Source organism: Ruditapes philippinarum, unplaced genomic scaffold (genome assembly GCF_026571515.1).
Source record: "Ruditapes philippinarum isolate M1 unplaced genomic scaffold, ASM2657151v2 ctg818_1_1_1_1, whole genome shotgun sequence".
NCBI classification, from domain to species: domain Eukaryota; kingdom Metazoa; phylum Mollusca; class Bivalvia; order Venerida; family Veneridae; genus Ruditapes; species Ruditapes philippinarum.
The window spans coordinates 193,742-217,272 of record NW_026855621.1 but is presented as its reverse complement, the minus strand read 5'-3'; the positions used below and the strand labels follow the sequence as shown (position 1 = coordinate 217,272).

At 33.1% G+C, this 23,531-nt stretch overlaps 1 protein-coding gene across 1 annotated transcript; it reads left to right on the top strand.

Moving 5' to 3' along the window:
• The first annotated feature begins 617 nt into the window (after positions 1-617).
• On the top strand, positions 618-23,531 carry LOC132743923 (trichoplein keratin filament-binding protein-like). The gene is made up of 15 exons (XM_060732521.1): positions 618-747; positions 6,559-6,771; positions 7,415-7,523; positions 8,445-8,546; positions 11,547-11,603; positions 13,394-13,462; positions 15,230-15,403; positions 16,517-16,629; positions 17,691-17,757; positions 18,009-18,119; positions 18,607-18,668; positions 19,432-19,513; positions 20,969-21,154; positions 21,512-21,655; positions 22,164-23,531. The coding sequence occupies exons 2-15, from the start codon at positions 6,581-6,583 to the stop codon at positions 22,188-22,190; spliced, it is 1,494 nt and encodes a 497-aa protein (XP_060588504.1). The 5' UTR covers positions 618-747; positions 6,559-6,580; the 3' UTR covers positions 22,191-23,531.

Genomic DNA, 23,531 nt, shown 5'->3' with positions numbered 1-23,531 from the left:
TAGACTACAATTTGGGACACGAAATGGTTCAACATGCTTAACCCATTACTTCATGAGCATTTTGTGAAAAATGGCTGTTTTCATTGAGAAGTCTCCCGTTACAAGTTCAAATTGCTAAAAACTATAAAAACTGCTTCAATACTTAAACTTGGCACAAATGTTGACTCTAACATCATGTCCAGGTTAAATTTCCTGTTGCCATGGCAACGAGGGGACATCCCAAAATTGCCAAAAATCACTATCTTGCGTTGATTATTTTTCTATCAAAACTGATTTTAAAGGGCTGCAGCTTCTCAATGGATTAAAATAGAGTCAAATGCTTTTCAACGTTATATAAAGTTACACGTTACCTTATGATCGATCTTTGGTCATTTTTAGCCTCTCACAGGGTCTTTCTATTTGAAAGACCCTGCCTCTCACAAGTCCAAAATTTTCTTGGCGATGAGAGGGACTGCTGTCCCCTTCAAACCCCCCAAACAGAAGTGTTAAGGCATTTTTTCACCATTTGAGACAACCATAAAGGGGGAAATGGGCGTTAAAAGGCGTAAGTTAATTGTATTTCAAGGCAATTATTATGCGTGTTTTGCCTTAATAATCTTACCTTTACGGGAGAAATATTAAATGCATCACTGTTAACTGTCGCGCATGCCCAATAAATGCTTCCTGTTTACATTCGTTACAAACCAAATTATCGAATTTATTTGTTATTTATCAAATTAGTGTGATACAGTAGTGTTTTACGGTGTGGTAAGTTAGATATAGTAATAAAGCACGTACAGCCTTTTTACATGATAATATATTTTCGTGATAATTATTTCGAGATAGAATTCGACTGGATCTAGTTAGGACAAGTCGAGTCGATAGGCAAATAACTGGGTATTTATAGTAGAGTGGAATTTTAATTGGACGATTCAAAATTGTAATATCTAAAGAAATGCTGAATTGTTAAATAAAACAACATCATACGGTTAAATTTTAGGTGGCGCAATAGGTTTGTTCAGAGTTCAGACCACTGACTGTCACTAGTGAAGTCCTGGGTTTGATACATCATACTGCTTCAAAATGGTAATTGATTACACTAAGCAGGCTCGATGTCTGGGAATAGCTGTAAAAACAAATATGTTAAGTGCAAATTTATAGAGTAAGACACAAGGTAAAAGCAAGTTAAAAAGAACGACAAGACTGAGATAAAAGTTAAAAACAAAGCTGGCTTAGAAATGGTAAAAAGGATGCAGCTGTCATTCTCACCATAAATTTTTCACGCGGAGTCACTCGTTTTTATGGACAAATACTCTCGCGGAGTTGCGAGAAGATTCCTCGATCCTCCAAGGATTTTGCATATTCCTCGTTATCTGTACTGTAAATATATTGTTTAGTACATGTCGTCGTGAAGCAAATAAGGTTGTTTCTTATGAAAATGGTAATAGCACAATGTTACAGTTTAGTGCAATTGATTGACATCAAAACAAAATTGCAGTTCACTTTGAGAAAGCAAATGCTCATCAATTCTAAAATTCAAAAAGCTTAACAAACATCACAAAGCTCAGACTCAAAGGTCTCACTGTGTTGAATATGTCTTAATTTGTTGAAAAATCTAAATTAAAAAAATGATCTGTTAAGACGTAAAGACAAGGCATTTTAGATATCATTTAGATATCAGTGTTTTTTTTCACTTTTGAGGGAAGGGGGTCGGTGCCCATTGGAGGGGGAAAAATGCAATAGGAGGGGGATTTTTATACGGATCTAAAATATTGATGTGTCACATGATTAACTTGTTGGGATACCAGGAGTAGCTCCCCTTACCTATATGAAAAACCTTGCTAAACAGTAAGTCTTACAGGCATAAAATAAAAGCATTTTTTGGCAGTTAGTTGCAAAAAAATGATATTATTGCAGGCAAACTTGGGCTGCCATATTATAGGGGGAAATTTCAGCTTTGAGGGGGGAAAAACATACTATTTTGAGTAGGGAATAGGGAGAATTTCGCCGAATATTTTGGAAAAGACAAACACTGGATATAGAATATTGATCATTTTGTATCAATACAAATATTATAAACGTATTAATCATTCTGACTGAACAAAACTCTAATATTCATGTACCTCAAATGTACCAATTTGGTCCTCTTAATTTTGTACACTATAGAGTTAGGGGTCAAGGTCACCAGTGCTAAAAATAGAATATGGTTTTACTCATACATCCTTTATTTATTGACTGATCTCTCATATTTGGTTGGTAGATTACTTCAATAGTTCTCTTTTATGAACTTTGGCTTGAGTTTGGAGTCATTCATTTCATAACATCCCTTATGTCTGGGAGTAACAATTTATGTCCTTGTAACAAAAAGAAATTTGGAATCAATTTTGCAGCAGGAACTATTGTTATTTTTAAGTAAGTACATGTATGAAATATTCTAGCAGGCCAATATTGTAATGATTGTCCCAAGACAGTTTAGTAAGTAATACATAGGAAATGATGACACTAAGCCTTCCAATGGTATATCTGCACAAATTTATGTGGCCCTTACAACTATCAATAGTCAACAATAATTAACATCCATTAAAAGATTAATTGTTTAAGGACATTACTCCCTTTGGTTTGCTTGGTGATGGTGTCAACAACTATAATTAACAGCGAGCTAGCAGTAATTAACTCTACCATCAGGCACCAATTCTCCAATTAGTGCTTAAGTGCTGTGAAAATTACCGCTGAACATGACGCAATCAAGTCTTCTGTTATCGAGAAATGTTTTAGCTATTTTGACCAAAACAAATGGCATATTGTCCAAACTAAACATAGCCTTATGCTATTCTGTGACTTATTAAATTTACAGAATCTGATGCTAATTAATATTTAAAAAGGTAGAAAAACTGCCAATATTTTTCGGCATTTTGTCTGCTTTGAGCTATTGTGATATTTGCAAGTTGTAAATATCAGAAAATTACTGATCTAGGTTGTATGCCACTATGCAAATTTAAGAAACAATAACGTTGCTGATCTCCATGAAAAAGTGTTGCAGAAATATGGCATGTGTCATTTAATTATGTTGGAGTCATTGGGATCAAGATCACTGGTGCTGAAATAGATTTTTACAGATTTTATGCTCCCCAAAGGAAGAGCATATAGGTGCCACCTTGTCAATCTGTCTGTCCGTTCATCTGTCCTTCCGTCCGTCTGTTGTCTTGTCCGGAGCATAACTTGAAACCATTGGAGTTAATTTGTTTTAAACTGCATACAGTGGTAGAGGGCATTGAGGGGGAGTGCAGTGTTAAAGAATCATAACTCTATTTTGCCCGTTTTTTTTAATTATCTCCCCTTATAGAAAAATCTTGTCCAAACATAACTATAAAATTATAAGAGATATCAAAATGAAACTTTGTAGGTGAATAGATCTCAATGGGTAGATGTTCAGTGCACAAGAAGTGAAGAACCATAACCTCAATTTTGCCTGTTTGTTTTAATTATCTCTCATTTAAGAAAAATCTTGTCAGGGACATAACTCTAAAACTATAAGAGATATCAACATGAAACTTTGTAAGTATGTAGATCTCAATGGGTGGATGTGCAGTGCACAAGAACCATAACTCTTTTTTGTCTAATATTGGAGTTATTGCCCTTTGTTAATTTTAACACTTTGAACTTTGTCCGGAACATAACTCTAAAATTATAAGAGATATCAAGATGAAACATTTTAGGTAGATAGATCTCATTGAGTAGAAGTGAAGTGCAAAAGAACCATAACTCTGTTATGCCTCATTTTTGAATTATCTCCCCTTTTAGGAAAATCTTGTCCAGGACATAGCTGTAAAAACTATAAGAGATATCAACATGAAACTTTGAAGGTAGATATACATGTATCTCATTGAGTAAAAGTGCATTACAAAAAAAACACTCTATTTTGCCCAATTTTTTAATTATCTCCCCTTTTAAAAAAATCTTGTCCGGGAAATAACTTTAAAACTACAAGAGATATCAACATGAAACTTTTTAGGTAGATGGATCTCTAAGGGTAGATGTGCAGTGCTTAAGAACTTGAACTCTGCCTTGCCAAATTTTGTAGTTAATGCCCTTTGTTCATTTTTATGTTTTGAACTTTGTCCGGGACTAAACTCAGAAACTAGGCTGGGATCCAGTCTGTGGATTTTTTTTTGTGCTTCTGTTCGGCAAATCAACAGCCTAGGGAAATACAATTTTCAATCACAGCGCCACCTAGTATTCCCCCAAAACCAACCCCCCGGGGCCCCCCTTAAAATTACGGGTGTAATTTACAGAACGATAACTCATGCAACGACAAACTAGTTTCTAAAAATAGAAACGGAATTTCCACGAAATGACCCAAAGTTCAACAAACTATTACAGAGACTAGCTTTCAAAACACCATTTCCGATCAAAAACTAACACTCATTGACAAAATTTATTGCACGATGAGTGACTTTGATCAACAGTTTCAATTAGTTAAAGTGGATAAAGTTTGTGAGCATCAGAGAATTGTGCTGGAGGCAATTTATAATAGTAAATGGCGTCAAATTGTTAACAATAATCATCGTCTCCTCGATTTAGTCATGTAATTTGTTGGTCACATTCTAATTGGTCTTTTAATAGGATTATCATTAGTCAATAATTACATGGGAAACTCCGCAGGTATTCCCAGGCTTTGATATTATCAAAACTAGAGATGTTGTGTTATCTATGAAGATTGAGTATGAAATATTGCTTATGTTATGAATAAGCAAAAAATATTAACGCCTGAATACCAGGCTACTTGGAAACCATAAGAGGTATCAACCATAGGTAAACACCGCGTGGCCATGACTTACACTATACCCCCGTTCCCCATCTACAAATTTCATAAAATTTATTTTTAAGGGTTTTAGGTTGTAGAGGGGGAACGGGGCTTTAGTGTAAGTCATGGCCACGAGACGTTTATCTGTGGTATCAACAAGAAACTTTATTATGTTGATAGATGGCATTGAAGTGCAGTGCAAAGAACAGTAAATCTGCCTTGCCTTATTTTGGAATTATTGCACTTTGAACTTTTCCTAGGGACATAACTCTGAAACCTGAAGAGGTGTACTTTCCTGTGTCCCAAACTTATTCGGGGAGCATCATCAGGCTCAAACTGGGCTATTGTCTTATACAGCCTTTATTTATTAACCAAAGTCTTTCATATTTGCAAGGAACATAACTTTGGAGGTCTTCTAACTTTGGATCCAGTTTGCCTGTTGTATCCAACAAAACAAGCAAAGTCAAAGTGTCATGATTATAAGCCTGTTTGTATATCTAGATAAGAAGTCCTTTTTTTTTTCGATTACAAAATATAACCTTAACTCCTTGATAACTGACTGCAATAGAAGTGAAAAATTTTTTTGATCAGTAGTAGTGCTGTCATTGACATAAACAATATTAATGTATCGCCAATATTTTTTTGTCAATCAATTTTTAAAGCGATGCACAATTGAAAAAAAAATATTATCAAAATTTTTTTATTAATTAAGAATAGAAATTATGAAAATTTACCCAAAGCATTGTATGAACAGAACATGTATTTTACTGAAATCATAAAATAAATTATAGACAAGAAAAGTAGATTATTATTAATTATTATTGTCATAATTGATATGCCAGTGAATCTTCATTATTTGAATTATCCGATATTGATATATCATCTTTAATGCACTGAATCTATGACAGCTCTAAATTCAATAGTGACTGCTAAATGCTTCACAGGTGATGTACTATAAAATAAATGTACATGTATCATCACAAGAAATATTTAAACTTGATTGTGTCCTTAGTTTTTGCAATGAACTATACAGAATAGACTTTTAGTGCAATGACAGTTTATTGTCAATTAGTCATTCACTAACTTTACTTCAGTTCAACAGGCACAATCCTCTGAACAGTAGATATTTTTTTATCAGAAACAAAAATAGCAGAGTCATCAAAATACAAGAATAACTTATTCTGCTGACATTTCATAATTCACATAAATCATAAACAACAAAGGACCAAGAATAGTATTTTGGAGCCACGGGGGACATCTCTTATGATTAAAAAAGGTGCCAGACATGTTAACAAGTATTTGTTTGCTGACGAATATTACTTAAAGCACTTGTTCACCTTGTTATATCTTTTCGAAGACCAGAAGCACAAAGTGTAATCATGTTTATTAATTAAGAAATATGTAGCAAATACATACTGAAGCAAAATATCATATTGATTACTTATATAATGACATTAAAGCTATTTTCAGCCTGGTCTACAAACTGTCTGTACAGCTTTAATGTAGATAATTTGCATAGATTGCTACCCTTTTGGTTTGGGGTCAAACTAATATAGACATTTGCACTATTCTTCTGATAGAGCTGTTCTGTATGTATTGATAACTTAATCTTTTGTTATATAGTTACCTTTCTTGTACAATGGTAAGGGGTCAGCTTGACTAGTGATGTCACAGAACTACATTTTATGATCAGATCATCCATTCTCTCTCTAGAAACTTCATGAAGAACTAGATATAATGAAAAGGCTCTAATAATTATATATCTTTCCTTGTAGGCAAAATCAGATTTAAGGCAACATGGCACTTCCCACCATGCCACACTACTGGACTACCAGGAAAAATGTATATGAACAGAACATTGTTAGACGTAGAAATCAGGACACAGATTTTAGAGAAAAATGGTCAAATACTGCAAATTATTTCCTCAAAAACGATGTTGAAATGACAAAACAGAGAGCCTGGGAGTCCCCTAGAAGCATGCAAGATAGGTATAATATGACAAGTGTTTTAAAATACTTGCCATGTTAAATACATGCAGGAATATACTATATATCTGTGTTTCTTCTGTTACAGGAATTCCTAATGTTTGTATAATGTGAATAGAATTGAAATATGACAAAGAGTAGGCATATGAAACTTGTACTTAAAATGTACTTGAAACATCACCAAGTGGTTGAGGTCATTGACTTAAAATCAATATCCCCTCACAGATGTAGGTTCGAATCCCAACAGGGACTTGGATTCTTTCATGTGAGGAAGATATCCAACTAGCTTAATGACCTTCAGTGGTTCTACTCATGTGCCTGAAATAATGCACTGAAAGGTACCTGAGGTCTTCCTTCACCACTGAAGCTGGAAAGTTGCCATTAGACCTATACTGTGTTGGTGCGATGTAAAACCAAACCAAATGAAAAAAGAAAGTTTGTATTGTATGCAATACTGATTTTAGTAAAACTATGCTATTTTCATTACTTGAATGAACAATCTAAAATTAGAATATAAGTACTTTAATTATACACACATGTATGTAAATAAAGGTCATTAATCTGGTATATAACTTTCGGCTTTTCATGGATGCCTAAAGATTTGTATCATGATATATACATTTAAAAAAAACTCCATTATTTTCAGTGTTCAAGCATACAGAAAAGGTAAAAAGGAAGAAGAAAAGAAAAAGAATCTTGAAAGAAGGCGACTTAAACTTACTAATCTGCTGAAAGAGGAAAGGAATCAGTATGAGGTAAAAGTTTGATTAAAAAAATTAGTTAAAGACTTCTATGGTTGTTATTGTCCTACAGCCAATGTGTAATGAGTTAAATTATTGTCATTCAGGCCAGTATTTTGATTTTCTTTTACTGTAATTATAATGGATTTGACCACATATTTCTGGTAGGAAATGTAAATAGCTGTTAGTTCAGCTTGTCTGCTTTGAGGCTATGATCAGTATGATCAAAAGGTGGCGCGATAGCTCAATTGGTTAGACCACTGACTGTCACTCCTGAGGTTCCGGGTTAGATCCTGGGTAACACCTTTGGGATTTTTCAGAGACACTTTCAGTGTTTCCCACCTACCTAGAGGTTTACTGGTAAGAAACCCAGGTAATCCTCACATGTATCAGTGCTATACACTGGGCATGAACAAAGGGATCTATTCAATAAGAGCTAGGGACTGGTTCCCGGACTCCCTTGTATCTCATAGCTGTCTCTAGGAGTCTGCTGAGGTAAGGACCCTACTGGAAATAAGTGCTTGCACTTTCCTAGGTTATCCTTGACCGCCCGGTCTAAAGAAAATCAATAAATCAATCATTGCCATTATTGTTGTAGTATAATATATTTTGATGTATTTACTAATTTTCATGAAAGTCTTGTTAACACATTTCAAATACAATGTAATGATGTACCCTGTATGGAGTCTAAAAATAAATTATGAGTTATCACTCTTCCTTTATTTCTTAATAACTAGTGTCCAAAAGTGAATAAAAATGTTGCAATATTATATATTCATGCTATAGATTGATATATGGAATGTTGCCATCTTAGATTTATATATGATTTATCCCTCAGCTAAAGTCTTTGGGTTATATGGATCTTATTCTCCTGTTTATCCTGTCCTAAAACTAGATATATAATTATATAGGCAAGTGATTTTCATTTATTTATAGGCAGAATTAAAGGGGTACTCGAGGGACAACCACTCAAGACTGGATGATATGAAGGACAGGGCAGAAACACTCAGGAGTGCCCGTGAAGAAAAACGAAAAAATGTAAGTGTGAAATGAATGAACTGGCAATTCCATGACAAACATGCTTCATTTAAACATTTAAAACTTGCACATATGTTTGTTGGAGTCAATATGATTTACTATGCAAGTAAGTGATTAAAAGTGTTTTACCTGTTAACCTGCTAGAACAGAAAGTGATTGGCATTTGCTACCAGTATAGAGCCAACCTGCACATCCATACCTCTAACCAGGCTGTATACTGCTAAGCAGCTTATATCTCAATTACTGTATTTTGATTTTAACATGCCATAAACTTGAAATGGACTGTTCCAAATCCAAAGGAGGGTAAACATGTTACGTTAAGGGTTTGTATGAAAATTCTTATAAACACTAAACAGTTTTCCCTAGGGTCTGGTTGTACATGCACAAAAGTGCAAACTGGCCTCGCTCAACCGTCAGTGTTCAATCTAGAACAAATTCCCAGGGGGCCCTGCGGGCCCATAAACTTTTCAAAAGGGGGTCATTTGAGAAAAATGGGGGCCCACACTTAAAAGAACATCAAATTCAAATAAGGTATTGTATCTTTTAAGTTAGTTGTTCACGTATCATAATATGTAGACCAAAAACGGTTGCAAAATTCCAAAACAATCGACTAACTAAAAAAATGACATTATTTTGACCTTTTTTGAGAGTTCTGTTAGCGTTGATACAGGCTCAATTTTAAGAACTGATTGGTAAAGAAACGTTGACATAATGTTCAAAGAAACATATGAATCATATTTTAATGTTACCAGGGATATTTGATAATAATGTTCAGTTTTTTTAATCAGCGCCCGATATATAAAAGAAAATAATATTTCCCAATTAGCTTTGTTGATGAAGAAAGTCGCTAAAACATTTACCCTTCTCAATATATCCAAGCGAAAAACAAAGTGTCAACAGGTGCTAAGACAATGTATATTGACATACCGGTACCTTTGATCTTTTGTCAGGGCAGCAGTTCTTGCGTCACGCGTAAGATGTCTGTATTGATTAATGATATGCACAATGTTTTAGCGCCGACCAGCCCAAGACCAATCAAAGTTTATTTACTTAATTGTCAGACACTCCCTAGCCAATCGTGTTTGATTAGCTCCATCTTCAAGACTTTTTAATTGGATGAAGGCGTGTTCGTATTAATTTATGCACACTTCTCTATAATTAACTCGCACTTTTCACAAATATACAGTTTTTTTCCTCCGGAAAGTTATGACATAGTTATTTGTTTTGACCGTGAAAAAACTATAACTACACGCACGTATTGGATTATCTGTGAGGATTTGTTTTGTTTATAAAACTGTGACTCAAGTAAGTAACTATCTTACCAACATGCTCTTGTTTTTTGTGTCGCCTTGAAAAGGTGACATATAGGGGTTACTTTTGTCGGCGGCGTCTGTGTCGGCGTCGTTGGCGGCGTATGTGTCGGCGTCGTTGTCGGCGTCGTCGTCCCCTAAAGCTTTGTCCGGAGCATAACTCAGTCACTATAAGTCTGATTGACTTCAAACTTGGTATGCATGCTTCTTTCAATAACCCGAAGTGCAGTGCACAAGGACCGGTACTCTGCAGTTCTTATTTTTTGAGTTATTGCCCTTTAATTTTCATACTTTAATTTTGTCCGGGCCATTTCTCTAAAACTAAAAAAGCTATGGACTTGAAACTTCATAGGATGATAGATCTCATTAAGAAGAAGTGCAGTGCACAAGAACCGGTACTCTGCACTTCCTAATTTTTGAGTTATTGCCCTTTGTTTATTTTCATACTTTAATTTTGTCCGGGCCATTTCTCCTTAAGTATAAAAGCTATGGACTTGAAACTTCATAGGATGATAGATCTCATTAAGAAGAAGTGCAGTGCACAAGAATTGGTACTCTGCATTTCTTAATTTTTGAGTTATGGCCCTTTGTTGATTTTCATACTTAATTTTTGTCCAGGCCATTTCTCGGAAAGTATAAAAGTTATGGACTTGAAACTTCATAGGATGATAGATCTCATTAAGAAAAAGTGCAGTGCATAAGAACTGATACTCTGCATTTCTTATTTTTTGAGTTATTGCCCTTTGTTGATTTTCTTACTTTATTTTTGTCCTGGTCATTTCTCCTCAAGTATGAAAGCTATGGACTTGAAACATCATAGAATGATAGATCTTATTGATTAGAAATGCAGTGCACAGATATGCTGCTCTGCACTTATTATTTTTTTAGTTATTGCCCTTTGTTATATTTCATATTTCATTTTTGTCCTGGCCATTTCTCCTAAACTACATTGTTCACAAGGCGACACATCCGACTCGTGGAGTTCTAGTCTATACAAACTTCAGTTTTTAATTCAGTATTTATTAATATAATTCACAAGAAACATTTTTATGTACTTAATCAGGTTTAAGAAAACATTCTAATGTCATTTAGGGCATTTTCTATGAGTGCGCCCATCGGGCCCACAGTTGAATTTGTTTTGCGCCGGCGGTCTTTTCAGGGGGTCAATGGCGCAATGGCGCGCTCTAGATTGAACACTGACAGTATATAGTTTTTTTCCAGTTGATGCTGTTAACTGTCCGAATATTGCCACAGATAATATCATATAAAGAGAAAGACAGATGTATAACATGATTTTCATAATATTGCAATAATTTCATATAAGAGAAAGACAGTTTTATGACATGATTTTCATAATATTGCAATAATTTCATATAAAGAGAAAGACAGATGTATGACATGATTTTCATAATATTGCAATAATTTCACAATGAAATTACATGGAAAATGTACAACAAATATGGCATAGATTTGTAAATTTTCTTGTCTTGTGTTATTGAGATATAGAATAATTTGTTGGTGGTTGGCGGATTGGGTGGGAGGCAGGATTTAATTATGAGTAGTATATAAAATTTTCATAGTAATCTTACTGCAGTCATTTTAATGCTTATACACATAGCTGCTTTTCGTCACTAAGAATTTAGTTTGTTTAATATAAAAATGTTTCACTTTTTGTTACTTTTTTTTTCAGATTGCTCAGGAAAAACTATATGAACATTGGAGGCAAAATAATCCAGATATTAGAAAGGTTAGTTCAAGGTGTGAATGTTCTCAAAAAATACACAATGTGCCAACATGCCTTATTGAATATTTGAATAATCCATTAGAAACAATCAATCTATTTAATTGATACAGGACTTCATTTATTTATAATAACAAGAAAATAAATACTTTGACCCTGAATCAGCTGTAACTGGAAGTGATAAGCCTTTGTCACAAGTATAGAGCCAGGCCAGCCTGTATGTCCATGCAGTCTGACCAGACTCTATACTTTATATAGTCATCTACCTATACCCCTATTTGATAATTGACAGCTCAAAAATGGAAGCCGAAATAGTTTTCTTAAAGATATACTATGCTCAAATTTTATATTTGAAAATATTTATAATTGCTACACTGTCTCTTTGTAGATATAAAATAAACATGTTTAAACTTCAAACAAAGTAGATATGTTGTTTTTAAAATTCTACACAATATAGGTGGTTACAATATGAATATATAGTGTCATTAAAAAAAACTGGCAGTTTTTTTAAGAAAATACCAATTTTACATGACCTGTAATAGGGAACGCAACTTCCAATACATAATTTATTCTTTCTTTTATTCAAATTGGACATATTTGGTAAGAATAACATAGATTTTGATTAATTTCTGTGATGAAAAATATTTTACGCAAGGATGAGCATAGTATATCTTTAAGAGTTGCAGCAGGCTAAGGGTTGGACTGTAAATATATAAAATAAGATAGCACAAAACGGATAAAAAGAAACATTTTGTATTAAATGTACTATATGTGATTTTTAATTTAAGACCTTATTCATTGAAATAAGTGATCATTAAGTTTATTTTATGCTGTATTTTTCTATGCAGAAAATCTTTGCCATTTCCTTATATATATATAAGGCCCCATTCCCAATCTTTATAAAGTTTTTTTATTATAAATTCCCAATTTGTTTGTTAATGATTCATCTGGAAGTATTGAGTACAAGAGAGGTCAGTAAGTACTGGTCATTGTTATGGATCAAGTTGGTAACGTACAAATAGTAACAGAAATGAGAAACTTTGCATGGGATATTATATTAATAACACATGGCTGTTGGGCCGATAAAGGATATTGTCAATCCGAGAACTGGTATATTATTATTATATTAGTGTATTTGAAAGAAAGGTTATTAAGTATGTTTATTTGTTAACCATTGACAGCATTATGAAGGTAAAATTTGACTGAAACCACTTTATTGTCCAAAGTTCCAAGATAACATTTTTCTGATGAGGCAATATTTTCTGCACTGTTTGATAACTTTGTTGGAGTTCAATGTCCACAATTATGACCTTGCATTCACAGAATTGTGTAAAGCTTGTTTATTATTTCCAGGACAGGTTTTATTATGATATTTTTATCTTTCAATTTTTTATCTTTCAATTAAGCCAAATTAAATCAAAGTTAATTATTAAGCCAGTGTATGCACCAGTCAGTGGCAGGGTATAGCAGTTGAAATGAGCCATTTTTTTCTGAAATAAACTCAATAAAAGTGTTTTCTTTTGACATCAAATAGTTAGGGAGACTGTCCCTGCAAGGCACTGTGCCCAGTTGTTGAAAAGTCAAGTCGTAACAATAGTCATGATTGAGATGGAGAAGAACAAGACAATGAACTTGTGTATGAATTATGATGATATTAGTCATATTTGATGAGACATTTAACAGTTTAAGATCAGACTAAGATCCAGCAAATAACTGCTTCATTAATTGAAATACACATCTATAATTACATGTATAAGTTTGTCAGTTTATAATGATATGTTGTTTTTGTTACACAGATAGAGTCAGAGCAGTTGAAGGATTATGTTGTGGGTAATTGGCCAGCTCAGAGACAGGAGAAGTTTGAGGTGAGTGAATTATAGTATATATTATAGAATATTATCAAAATGTCTGAAAAAAGATCCGATTATTGATAATATCTGCACAATTGTATAAAAAAAAGACAACAGTGCATACTTTTATAAGTATAGGTTAAAGTTTATTAGTACGTATTTACAAAATAAAATTGGTCAGGCGCAGCACGCGACCAATGTCATTTTTTGTAAATACGTACTTATAGATTTTAACCAGCTTAGTGTTTTAAATTATTTCTATAAACAGTTGATTTACAAGACTGATTAACAGTTCGCCGATTTACCAAAGTCAATGTGTTACGATTTATTTGAAATACTGCAATCCTATTGGACAAAAGATAATTTCAAACAATCATAGATGTAAAATAAATCAGTCAGGTGGGGAATCACTGTTAGTATACTAATGCTATTTAAACAGGTATTTTATGATTTTCATGAATAAAATTACTAGAGGTCTTTTTCTCATCAATTACAGAATACAATCCATGTCAGTAAAATTGGGAAATATGTTTCCCAAATTGAAATGGAATAGTGGAAACTATATATAGTATTTATAAGAGCTATTCTGTCCAGTAACTTGTAACTAGATATAGTTACATAGTGTATTCTTATTCTTAGGTCAGACTGTCATTGTGTATTGGTTTATGATATGTGACATGATGGTACAGAGTTCAGGCTGTCATTGTGTATTGGTTATGATATGTGACATGATGGTACAGTGTTCAGACTGTCATTGTGTATTGGTTATGATATGTGACATGATGGTACAGTGTTCAGGCTGTCATTGTGTATTGGTTTATGATATGTGACATGATGGTACAGAGTTCACACTGTCATTGTGTATTGCTTATGATATATGATATGATGGTAACCAGGTACAGAGTTCACACTGTATTTGTGTATTGGTTATGATATGTGACATGATGGTACAGAGTTTACACTGTGTGTATAGTACTCCCCGCGGGTACCGCGTCCTTGCCAATTCCGATGTAATCAGAAAATTTCTTTCTTTACACATTGAATGCCACCAAATACTGTTTCCACCATTAAAGTGAAAGTGGAAGTGCTGCTTTTTGTGAATTTGAATTTTTTTCATTTCAAATAAATTCTGTCATTGATAGGAAAATCCAAAGCTACCGGTTTGTGTTAAAAATACTTCTTTATTTTACCCCATATTTATCGGTTAAATTTATAATTTCATGTTCCGACAAGTGAAGGTTGCTGCTCAAACTGTAGTGACATCATGTTCTGTTACAAAAATTATACTGAATCCAAAAAGGGCCATCAATTAACATACCACGGTACCATAGTGCTCTCCGTTTTAGCTCCCATTCAAAACATGGTTGACTGACTATAGATGTTTCTAATTTAAATCATGGAGTTATTTTATCAATGACATGTGTATTTTAATGTCAAAATGTGACAACAAAACACAATTCAATAAAATAGTAAATACAAGTTCTTTTTATTTGTACAATTTGCTGGAAATAATAAGAACAGTGGTACCATAGGGGACCATCCTACATGTAATTGCATATTTATTCTTTTTGATAATATGATATAATAATATATGAAATTTTCAGACTGTCAGTGTATATTCATATATATTGTATACACTATGATATGATATGTAATGATACAGACTTACAGACTGTTGTTTTGTATTGTTGCTGATTTATTTTTCTGTCATATATGATAATGTGATATGCTATGATAAGTATAGACTGTCATTGCTTATTAATTGTGATTTATTGTTAACAGAGACTAGAATCAGCAAGGAAGGAGAAAGAAGAATTTGAGAAAGAAATGGAAGAGGAACGACTTGCCGCCATCGCTAGAGACAGGGAGAAGATGGAGGAGAAGATTGAGGAAGAAAAGAAGCTCAAAGAAATGTTAAAACAACAGATGTTAGAAATACGAGCCAGAGATGCTGAGGTATGATATGTTAAATCAGACTGATATTTAAGTTAAATGTTGTTTTAAAGATGCACGCCTCCAGATGAGCCAAATATTTCAAGAAATTCAAAATTGAGAAAAAACGCATTATAATTTGAAGAAAGATAAAGACATTCAAGATCCAAATTATATTTTACATGTTATGTGCAGTTCAAGCCATATATTGCAGTATTTAATCACCATATTTCTACTGCGTTACTAACGCAGTAAGGGTTGTTTTGCATTTGTTGACCACTTTTTTGGTAATTTTCTTGGATTGTAAGTTCCGATTGAAAATGTAAATTGCTTTATTGTTCACCTCAAAATATTTTACCATAACATTAATTTAAAAACATTTCCATACAAATTGACATGAATCTGGAGGTGTGCTGCTTTAAGAGCAAGCATTTGTACTTTTATTCATTCTGAGAAATAAATAACACATTACTTGGTTTGTCAAGGTCAGGGCAAAGGTCAGCTATCTACACACCACTCCTAAACATGGCATCTTTTTTTAAACCTTTAGCCTGGTGGCAACAACTAGTTCTACCAGAGTGACAAATGCAAATCAAGATAAGCTGGCTCATCTGAGCCATCTAACCATGGTTTGTACTGTTCAGTCAGTAGATATTTAGAATTTTTCCCTAAAATGATGAGTGGTTTTGATAAATATCATATGTCTATTTTAGATGGTATACCTGGAAAAGGTTTATGATAAAATCCAACATGCCTGTGACTTTGACAGGCTATTTTCAGGATAATTAAAATAATATTCGGGAGCTATATAAAAGTAGGTATTATTACTAGATACTGGACATATCAAACTCCCTGTCAATTATTTTATATTTCTAAATCATATGACAAAAATACTACTGCATCTTGTTGATTTATTTTAAAGGATGATAATTATGATACCATCCTCGTTCACATGTAAATAACCTTCATACAATAGATTAAAACAACCTTTATATAATTAGTATTTTTAGATACAAACATTGAGAAAAGAAAGGATTGGACATGATGTCTTTTGTTATTGATAAATTGTATGAGGGATCGGTTAATTTGAAATAGTTCTAAGTTAGTAAATAAAGATATAATATGTTTATGATTCAGGCTGAACTATTGAAGAAAGAGGAAGAAGAATTAGAGAAACAACAATGGGAACTTGAAGATTTGGAAGAGGAGAGAAAACAGATGGAAGAGAGAAGGAAAAAACAAGATTTTGGGTAAAATTTGCTACTGATAGAAATTAGTTTTGTCAATGACACAGTCTTGGATATCACTAGGCCATTGTTTTTGAAAAATAAGGATTTGCCCTGTATGTGTGTACAGAAGTGCTAGTAATTGTTTTGTGATGAATTTTTCTTTGTCTGCATGTCATCATAAATGGTGTTTCTTAAATATGCAAGTGTAAGAGGTGATAATAACTTCCTTATACACATGTATTTCTTATACATAAAAACAATATATAAAAGCCAATCAACTTATGCATTCAGTTCTAATCATATTATATTCCAGTTGGCTATCTATTTCTAAGCCTCCAGATCTAAACATTAAGATAGCATTATTGGTTTTTAGTCTGTGTATTTGTCACAAAACTCTAACTTTGACCATAGTAGGGAAGGCCTCCAAACTTTGCATCTTGATGCGCTCAAAGGTCAATGATGAGTTTAAAGGTCAATGATGAGCTCAAAGGTCAGCATCACAATACCTCTTTGTAGGCATTTTGCTATTTGGAACATGGCACTTTTTTTTTTTACAATTCAAATCCCAAACCATGGCAAGTCAGTTGCATAAATTTATGAAAGCTGAGGTTCAAAACAAATGAGCCATGTCATGACAAAACCAACATAATAGGTTTGCGACCAGCATGGATCCAGACCGGCCTGCGTGTCCGCGTAGTCTGATCAGGATCCATGCTGTTTGCTATCAGTTTCCCTACTCGTAATAGGGTTTGTAAGCGAACAGCATAGATCCTGATCAGACTGCGCGGATGCACAGGCTGGTCAGGATCCATGCTGGTCGCAAACCCATTATGTTGGTTTTGTCGTGACGCGGCTCATATGTTATTATGCTTTGTGGAAGGGGGGATTTTTATATCCTGCTATTTTTTATGTGGAAAAAAACATCAAGACACAAAACAATTCAGAATTTTGCTCACTATTTGAGTTATGAGTATGATATATTAGAAGATTCAGGCTTTAATTATCAGAAAAAGATACAGAAGTAAATATGTTTACCATCTATGATTATGCAACCCTGTACAATGAAATATCTGTTATTTCAGGAGAGTGTTACTAAGACAACATATTGCACAGATGAGGCGTCATTCAAAACAAGTCCAGGAAGAATTGGTATGTTTTTGAGATCATCTTTAAGATCAAGAAAAAAGTATGCTTGCTTTCTGTATTTATATAATTGCTAACATAGTTTTTTTACATAGCTCAGTGTCTGTGTAACACTTTGGTTAAAGTTATACATGCAACATCATACATCATCAACCATTTATGGTATTTGATTGATCAAAACAATTATTTGAGAGCATAATTTGAGGTCACCTTTGTGTTTTATATATGAACATGATAAATGTGTTTTTGTAATTCAGGAATTAGACAGAAAGATTTTAGAAGCTTTGGCAGAGAAAGATACAGAATTGCAAGAGGTACAAACAGCAAGAAAAGAAAAGGCAAAAGCTGATGCAACGTGGATGAAAAAGGTGAGTTAGTAGTTAATATGTATTTCAATATTACTGTCAGATAAGTAGGTCATTTTGTATTCCATTATTACTGTCAGATAAGTAAGTCATTTTATTTGTCATGTAAGTTGTGTTATTTAGGTCATATACTCATAGTAACAATTTATTTAATTTGTAAATGTATACAATGCACTTCCATTAAAAATGTGTTCTGCATTTTCCTTTAAACATTTGGCATTTTCAGTTAAACATACTGCATTATAATTTAAACACAATGCATTTTCAGTTAAACATACTGCATTTTCCATTAAACATCCTTAACATTTTACATTAAGCTTACTATGTTACCCATTATACATACTACATCAGTTCATATATCATGGGTGCCCAGATTAAGCAGATAATGTTTAAATTTTGTTATATAATTGAAACAGTATTATAACCATGCTATTCAGCCTTATTATTTCAAGAGATTGCTAATTTAGATCTGTGATATATATATGTGTAGGTTATAGAGGAGCAGATTCGAGTGGAGAAAGCTAGGGAGGCAGAGCTGGATCTACTGTATCAGTAAGTTTAAATTAGTCATGTAAGAGAACTGGAAGTGTAAATGATCTGCCTATGACATTAGTAAAAAATCTATATAGCTTCCTCTTCACAATCTGATGTTAGACTTTTTACCACTGGCTGCTCACTTAAGACATATTGGTAATTAACCAGGGTTTTCCCTGACACAGTGTTTCCGGTCCAGGACTGTCAGTTTCAAAAGGAATCAATCCCAAGGACTCTCATTTATGACAGGTTTTATTGATTTCAATAGCTGATAGTAAGTTCTGATATGGGTACAAATTAAAAACTACAACAGACTCCAAAAATCTCCATCATGGGGGTCCATGGAACCCATGTCAGAATTTTTCTTTGGGAAAACCTGTTAAATTTCTTCCATTTACAGAATGCAGAACAGAGTGAGTGCAGTATATAACAAGAGCACCGAATGTGTGTTAATGCTCATCTGTTAAAAATTCCAAGTTAAAAACGGGCAGAACTCCAACGATATTGCTTTCAGAGTTATGCCCATTGTCTTACAAACAATGTCTGTTCATGATAAGTTTCATGTTGATAACTATTTAGATGTTTGAATGACGGCTACATTAAAGTTTTTACATGACAACAACAAACAACGATGACAACATAGCAGTAATCATAAAAGCTTGACTTTTTCTATAAAACAGGCAAACTAAAAATATATTTTTTTTTAACAAATTGACATACAGTAAAGTATATGACAGATTATAATAAAGAATAAGTATACAAGTACATGCATGTTTTGTAGGGATGAAGCAGCTCGTATGTGGCAGAAGAGGGAAGCCGAGTGGGAGAAGGAAAGACGGGCAAGGGAAAGATTGATGAAAGAGGTGAGACTTTTATATGCCAATGTTAACTACATATTAATATAGTCTAGTCCATGCTCCATCTTTGACAATGATTGACTGCTCTATAACTAAGATATGTAGCTATAAGTATATTCATAGTTGAAACAAACTGATAAAAACATGGGGGCATATTCAAATTTTTGAGTTATCAGTGCCATAAAAGTTAGTGGCTCTTTTAGGTCATTTTCAATTTCAAGAGTTGTTGCTCTTGACTAAGTCGTGAATAAACTATCATAACAATAGAAGTTTTAGACTTATTAACTGATTATAATATAGGAGACTCTAATTTTAAATCAAAAATGAAAATAAGACATTCTTTTGCCCTTATTTTTTGAAATAATGAATTAGCTGATCTATGTTGAATTTTTAGCTCGACTTTTCTATGAAAAGGGGAGCTATCCTACTCGCCCCGGCGTCGGCGTTAGCGTCGGCGTTGGCGTCACACCTTGGTTAAATTTTTTCGTACCACCCCACTTTATTTCAGAAGTATTACAAGTATGGCTTTGAAACTTACCATACTTGTTCACCATCATAACCTCCATCTACAGACAAGAGTACATAACTCTGTCAAGGTTTTTGACAGAATTATGGCCCTTTTTTGACTTAGAAAGTGTATTGAGCTTGGTTAAGTTTTTTGTACCACCTCACTTTATTTCAAAACCATTGGAGGTATTGCTTTGAAACTGACCATACTTTTTTACCATCACGACCTTCATCAACAGACAAGAGGACATAACTCTGTCAAGGTTTTTGACAGAATTATGCCCCTTTTTGACTTAGAAAATACATTGAATATGGGTAAAATCCACTTATTGCCTTAACCCTTTGAGATATTGCTTTGAAACTTTTAATGCTATTTCACATCATTACCCCCATCTGTACGCAAGAGAAGGTAACTCTGTCAAGGATTTGTTTTAAAAATTAAGGCCTTTTATCGACTTAGAATCTTGGTTAAGTTTTTAGTACCAGTCCACTTTTTGACTGAACTGTTTGAGATATTAATTTGAAAGTTGGAATACTTGTTTACAATCATGATTCCCAAACATGTCCAGGAGAAGGTAATTCTGTCAAAGATTTTATTTGAATTATGGCCCTTAACTGTCAATGTTTTGTATTATAGGCAAGCACTAAAAAACTTAAAAAATCTAAAAAAATTCATTCCTATCCACTTGTTCACTTTACCATAAATTATGTCATATAAACATTGCTGTAATATTCAAGGGTATCAAACAACTAGTTCACTTTAAAAATACAGAGATTCTTGTATTGCCTTTTACTGCAAAAACTTTTTTTATTGGCAAGCAATAAAAAAGTCGAGCGCGCTGTCTTACGGACAGCTCTTGTTTTGTTTAGCACTATGTAGAACTTATTGGTAACAAATTGTTGACCTTAAGTTTATTGGTTTATGATTATATAAGATTGATTGATTTGTTCCAGGTGTTAGACTCAAGAACACAACAGATTGAAGGTAGAATGGAGGAGGTGAGGTTACGTCATGAAGAATCTATAAAACAGAGGGAACAGTTACTACGGGAACTAGAAATAGCCAATCAGCTTACACGTAGAGATCAGGAAAAGGTAGAGGCAGAAAGGGAACAACTAAAACTTGATCTTAAACAACAGGTGAGTTTTTGTATTTTGTCCGGTTTTTTTTTTGTGGTTTAAGCCAACGGTAAGAACAAAGTTGCAAACTATTAACAGAACAAAAGAAAAAGAGCATTTCTGGAGATAAACGTAAATGTGCTTTTAATACAAGAGAGAAAGATCAAGTTTCCAAACTGCTGCTACATATATAATAATTAGATAAACCCAAAATAATATAATTTGTATACTGGTAAATGTTGTATGGTAAACCAAGGTGCAATTTAAACCTTTGGTGGCCAGCAGAGCTTGTGTTTAAAAATTGTTTGGTCATTGGAGACAATAGAGACGTGAAGACAAGAGAAATAAAAGTGTATATTTGAAATGATTTTATTACAGTTGACAGCTAGGAAGATGGAGGAAGCAGACATGCAGTTAAAGTTGAAGTTAGAGGAAGATGAAGAACAAAAAGCAGATAAAGAATACGAGGAATTTTTACGACAAGAAACAGAAAGATTAAAATTACGAGGGTTTACACCTAGGGTAAATATCTGATTAACTTAACAGTAATTTTGAATTTTGTGTCATAGTTATATTTTTTATGTGTAACAATTTTTTTTATCAATGATGGTGTGAAAATTGTTTGTAGTGGTTTGTTGGTTTTGGTGCCATTTAAACAGTTTTTAATTAAATACATATAGTTACAATAGTGGCTGTGAATGATTAATAGCATTATTTGTTTAGCTTTTCTTTCCTTATTTTACCACCAATTTCTTGAGATAAATGTTGAAATTGATTCTTCAGCTTTTCTCAGTACAGTTGAAACTGTCATGTGACTTCCATTGGACCATAAAAATAAGGTCACAAATTACAGCTGGTCTAATACTACAGTCTTATAGAGATAAAATTATAATATGATTGTGACTTTTTTTTGCAAGGAGCTTAGGAACTTCATGTTTTTATAAATGTTTAACTATTAAAATTAATTTCTGTTTATTTTATTTCCCTGTACATTCTAAACTTCACTGTACATGTATTTTCTCCTTTGTAGCACCATGGAAAACAAGCTTGGATGTGAAAATATATGGATAATACACAGGTGTGACTTACTGGTGATCTTTATGGTTTCTTTCAACACTAGATAGGAAATATATGATCTGTTTTGTCATTCTGTATGACAGAAGTATACATAACCAAGTGATGATGGTTATGATTTTATATGCTGGCATCTTTTGTATTGCAGAAGAGTACAAAACTTAGTGGTTATTCTTTTTATCTACGGACATTTTAGAGAAATCAGCACAGCAACATGTTGGCTGAGAAAGAAACCAGCCTTGTCTCTCAATAATACAAACATACTACAAGAGCTATAAAAAAACTATATGTATTTAAACTCAAGATGATACTATTTTGGTGAAGGGACCCTTTGTGCTTACATAATTTGAGACAAACACTTAATTAAAATGACAATATTTCTAAAGTTTTCCAGCAATTGCTTAATACGTCATCATGATTGGGAATATAGGGTATATGATATAAAACTACTTGGCCAGATTCTAAATAGATGGCACAGGAAAACCATCATCTTAACTGATATTCTAGATGTAAACTTGTAAATGTGTCAGAATTCATTATTTTATACAAGGTGTCTTGCAACTATATCAGCTCAATAAATGTATGTCATATTTGTTATTAAGATACTAGTAATTGTTTGATGTTCAGGTAAATAATGTTTCTTAGGATAGATCCCTATTCTGACTTTTTATTTGAATAGCAATAGATTTAATATTAACACATACTGTTTTGTTAACAGATATGTTGTGATGGAATTCTTGTTGCATCCGGTCAGGGATCCATTTTTTTTACAATAAAACTTACAGAGGCGCTTGAAATAACTTGCTTTATGTGAAAGAATAGAATATCATTTTAATATAGGGATGTGACTTCTTTACATTAAAGGACCAACCCAGATGTTAATGAATATTCTATTGCTCTGTAGGCGATACTGATATTCTTAGGAGTAAAATATTATCAAGTGTTATATTTTTGGTATAGGTTTTTTATATTACAAGATTTTTTGTTTTAGTGAGTTGTTATTTTGCAGAGTTCCCTCTGACAATGAAAAATTCAAATATGAAAATCTTGGCAATAAGGTGTATTTGAAATGAAAGTAGTTCTTATTGCCAATATTAAAGAACAATAATATATCTAGTTGCAAGAATTATGAGGGGAAAGAAACCCCAGTAAATAAAATATGTATCTTAAAGATATGTATAGGTTTGGCTAGTGTTGACATATACATGTAGGCAGCAAGTTTTTGTGATATGTACAGATGAAGATTTTCTTTCCAGCAACTTTTATTTATTGCAACTTTTATTGTCTTTGTTTATAATTAAATTATCTTTATATGTGAAGCAAA

What these genes read in the sequence shown, in the direction of transcription:
- LOC132743923 (XM_060732521.1), top strand. Translation starts at nt 6,581, where the DNA reads ATGGCACTTCCCACCATGCCACACTACTGGACTACCAGGAAAAATGTA. An exon ending in ATAATCCAGATATTAGAAAG is followed by an intron (nt 11,604 to 13,393) that starts GTTAGTTCAAGG and finishes TTTGTTACACAG; the next exon opens with ATAGAGTCAGAGCAGTTGAA. An exon ending in AGAGACAGGAGAAGTTTGAG is followed by an intron (nt 13,463 to 15,229) that starts GTGAGTGAATTA and finishes TATTGTTAACAG; the next exon opens with AGACTAGAATCAGCAAGGAA.